The sequence below is a fragment of the Chiloscyllium plagiosum genome, chromosome 21 (assembly GCF_004010195.1).
Source record: "Chiloscyllium plagiosum isolate BGI_BamShark_2017 chromosome 21, ASM401019v2, whole genome shotgun sequence".
NCBI classification, from domain to species: Eukaryota; Metazoa; Chordata; class Chondrichthyes; order Orectolobiformes; family Hemiscylliidae; genus Chiloscyllium; species Chiloscyllium plagiosum.
The window spans coordinates 51,928,732-51,932,141 of record NC_057730.1 but is presented as its reverse complement, the minus strand read 5'-3'; the positions used below and the strand labels follow the sequence as shown (position 1 = coordinate 51,932,141).

The window sequence follows — 3,410 nt, the reverse complement described above, 5'->3', positions numbered from 1 at the left end:
CTCTGTCTTCTACCTTTGAGCCAGTTCTGTATCCAAATGACTAGTTCTCCCTGTATTCCATGAGATCTAACCTTGCTAATCAGTCTCCCATGGGGAACCTTGTTGAACGCCTTACGGAAGTCCATATAGATCACATCTACTGCTCTGCCCACAATCTTCTTTGTTACTTCTTCAAAAAACTCAATCAAGTTTGTGAGACTTGATTTCCCACGCACAAAGCCATGTTGACTATCCTGACTATCAAGAACCCACAGTAGTTGTTCTTTGAATAAGCTCCATGTTTCAAGTGTGTCCATCCCCTGCAGTTTCCTTCCCCATCCTAAATCTTGTAAGGGCTTGGTAGAGGCTGAATGAGAGGCAAACTGCTGGTCACATACCAGCTTGGCTCATTGGTACCAATCATTATTAAATATGCTGTTCAATTCCAGTGTTTGTTTTCAAACTCTGTGAAAACTCCAATGTTAAGCATGGGAGATGTTGGTCATCACAAACTGGTTCTTCTTATGCCTGTGTAAAGCCTTTTGCGCCCAAGCCAGAAAAACATTAATCTCCTTTAATCCTGTAGACTTGTACTGTTTGGTATTTCATCTGCACATCTACATCTTGAGTGTTCTTGCCTCTACCGACCTTTCAGGCAGTGAGTTACAGATACTCAATCCTCTGGGTGAAGTAAAGAGGTTTTCCAATCCTCTCTAAACTGGCTGCTTCTTAAATCCTCCTAGTTACTGACCTGTCTGTGTCTGGCTACACAACCTCAAATCAGGTTCCCCACCCCTCCACCTTCTCCACATTAAAAAAGGAAGAGAACTCGTTTCTCCATTGCTGAATCAGAGAGAGAAATAGGATTGCTGATAATTAAAATAATGCCTGCATTATCATCAGTCAATAGAAGCTTTCTTTATATTATAGATCAAGCAGAACATATGTGCCAGCCCAATGCATCACGTCCTTCCATTTAGCACAATCCTACTGACAAGTGTGTTACTGTCAATTAGTGCCCACTATGAGTGAGACAGACCGTGCACATTTATTTCAAGAAAAACCTTTGAGAGTTAGTCATTGGATCGAGTCTAAATGCAACATTCAGCAGACAGACCAGCACCTAACTCTGCACCACCCCAGTTCAGGGCACTCTGATGTGTGGAAGTCTTGCCCGGAGAAATGGAATATTTTGCATCTGGTGAATGACCCCAATCAGCATAGCATAAGAAATAATACCCAGAACCATGTGAACTTTCCATTACAGCCGATTCCTTACCTCCTGTTTGTCCACTATGTTGAGGAAGATGGAGGCTATGACACAGCTGATGATATTCGCCAGAAGAAAGATCATCACTCTCTGCCAGTGCCACACCGGAATTTTCAGGCTCCTGGATGAGGGTCAATAGATTGTGCTGAAAGCAAGTTGTTGAACAACCCAACTCTTATCCCACTACCCACTGTCTGAGAAAATAAAACTTCCAATCCAGAAAGGATTCCTCAGGCAAAGCATGATAGTGTTTGGCTCCAATGTACAGTGGATTTAAACAGGAATTGGCATTAAAAAAAACTGCACCTATGGAATAATGTTTCATTAAGGAGCCAAGAAAGTTAGTGAGATTGAGAAAGTCAGTGTGATTTTTTTGTAAAAATGACAAAGCAGCACGATTGTAGATTTTCTAAGTTTGTTATTACAACAAGGAGTAATCTTATAGTAGAGTGTCATACCAAGGTTAAGGTGGATTATGATATCTTTGTATCTTCAGGTCATATTCTGTGATATGATTATGTGTTGTAGACCACTGACTGAGACAAAACAACACCAGGATACACTAGTGTTTCTTCACTTACCAACAATATTCACAGGTGAGGTATCAGAAGACTGGAGATTGGCTCAAATGGTGCCAGTATTTAAGGTGGTAAGGAAAAGCCAGGAACTATAGACAGGTGAACCTGACATTGTTGGTGGGCAAGTTGTTGGAGGGAATCCTGAGGGACAGGATTTACATATATTTGGAATGGCAAAAACTGATTAGTCAGTCAACATGGGAAATCATGTCTCACAAACTTGATGGAGTTTTTTGAAGGAATGACAAAGGATTGAGGAGGGCAGAGCAGTAGATGTGATCTATATGGACTTCAGTAAGGCATTCGACACGGTTCCTCATGGGAGGCTGGTTAGCAAAGTTAGATTTCATGGAATACAGGAAGATCTAGCCATTTGAATGCAGAACTGGCTCAAATAGGTAGAACACAGAGGGTGATGGTGGAAGATTGCTTTTCAGACTGGAGACCTGTGACCAGCGGTGAGTCACAAAGATCGGTGCTGGGTCCACTGCTTTTCATCATTTATATAAAATGATTTGGATGTGAACATAGGAGGTATATAGTTCGTAAGTTTGCAAATGACACCAAAATTGGAGGTGTAGTGAACAGTGAAGAAGATTACCTCAGATCTTGAGCAGTTGGGCCAATGGGCTGAGAAGTGGCAGATGGAGTTGAATTTAGATAAACGCGAGGTGCTGCATTTTGGGAAAGCAAATCTTAGCAGGACTTATACAATTAATGGTCAGGTCCTAGGGAGTGTTGCTGATCAAAGAGACCTTGGAGTGTAGGTTCATAGCTTCTTCAAAGCAGAGTCACAGGGAGACAGATAGTGAAGGCGGTTTTTGGTATGCTTTCTTTTATTGGTCAGAGCATTGAGTATAGGAGTTGGGAGGTCATGTTGCAGCTATATACAGGACATGAATTAGGCCACTTTTGGAATATTGTGTGCAATTCTGGTCTCCTTCCCATCAGAAGGATGTTGTGAAACTTGAAAGGGTTCAGAAAAGATTTATAAGGATATTGCCAGGGTTAGAGGGTTTGAGCTACAGGGATAGGCTGAATAGACAATAGGTGCAGGGAGTAGGCCATTCAGCCCTTCGAGCCTGCACCGCCATTCAATATAATCATGGCTGATCATTCCTAATCAGTATCCTGTTCCTGCCTTATCTCCATAATTGCCAGGGTTAGAGGGTTTGAGCTACAGGGAGAGGCTGAATAGACAAGAGACAATAGGTGCAGGGAGGAGGCCATTCAGCCCTTCGAGCCTGCACCGCCATTCAATATAATCATGGCTGATCATTCCTAATCAGTATCCTGTTCCTGGCTTATCTCCATATCCCTTGATTCCACTATCTTTGAGAGCTCTATCCAACTCCTTCTTAAATGAATCCAGAGAGTGGGCCTCCACTGCCCCCTGTAGCAGAGCATTCCACACAGCCACCACTCTCTGGGTGAAGAAGTTCCTCCTGAGCTCTGTCCTAAATGGTCTACCCAGTATTTTTAAGCTGTGTCCTCTGGTTCGGCACTCACCCATCAGCGGAAACATGTTTCCTGCCTCCAGAGTGTCCAATCCTTTAATAATCTAATATGTCTCAATCAGATCC

At 42.8% G+C, this 3,410-nt stretch overlaps 1 protein-coding gene across 3 annotated transcripts in view; it reads right to left on the bottom strand.

The window, feature by feature from the left end:
* The window catches only part of mfsd1l (major facilitator superfamily domain containing 1-like), a 41,081-nt gene that overhangs the window by 3,166 nt on the left and 34,505 nt on the right, over positions 1–3,410 (bottom strand). For all 3 annotated transcript variants that reach the window (XM_043712061.1, XM_043712064.1, XM_043712063.1), the window contains one exon: positions 1,259–1,370. In XM_043712061.1, coding sequence (XP_043567996.1) covers positions 1,259–1,370 — 112 coding nt within the window. The remainder of the gene's footprint in view (positions 1–1,258; positions 1,371–3,410) is intronic.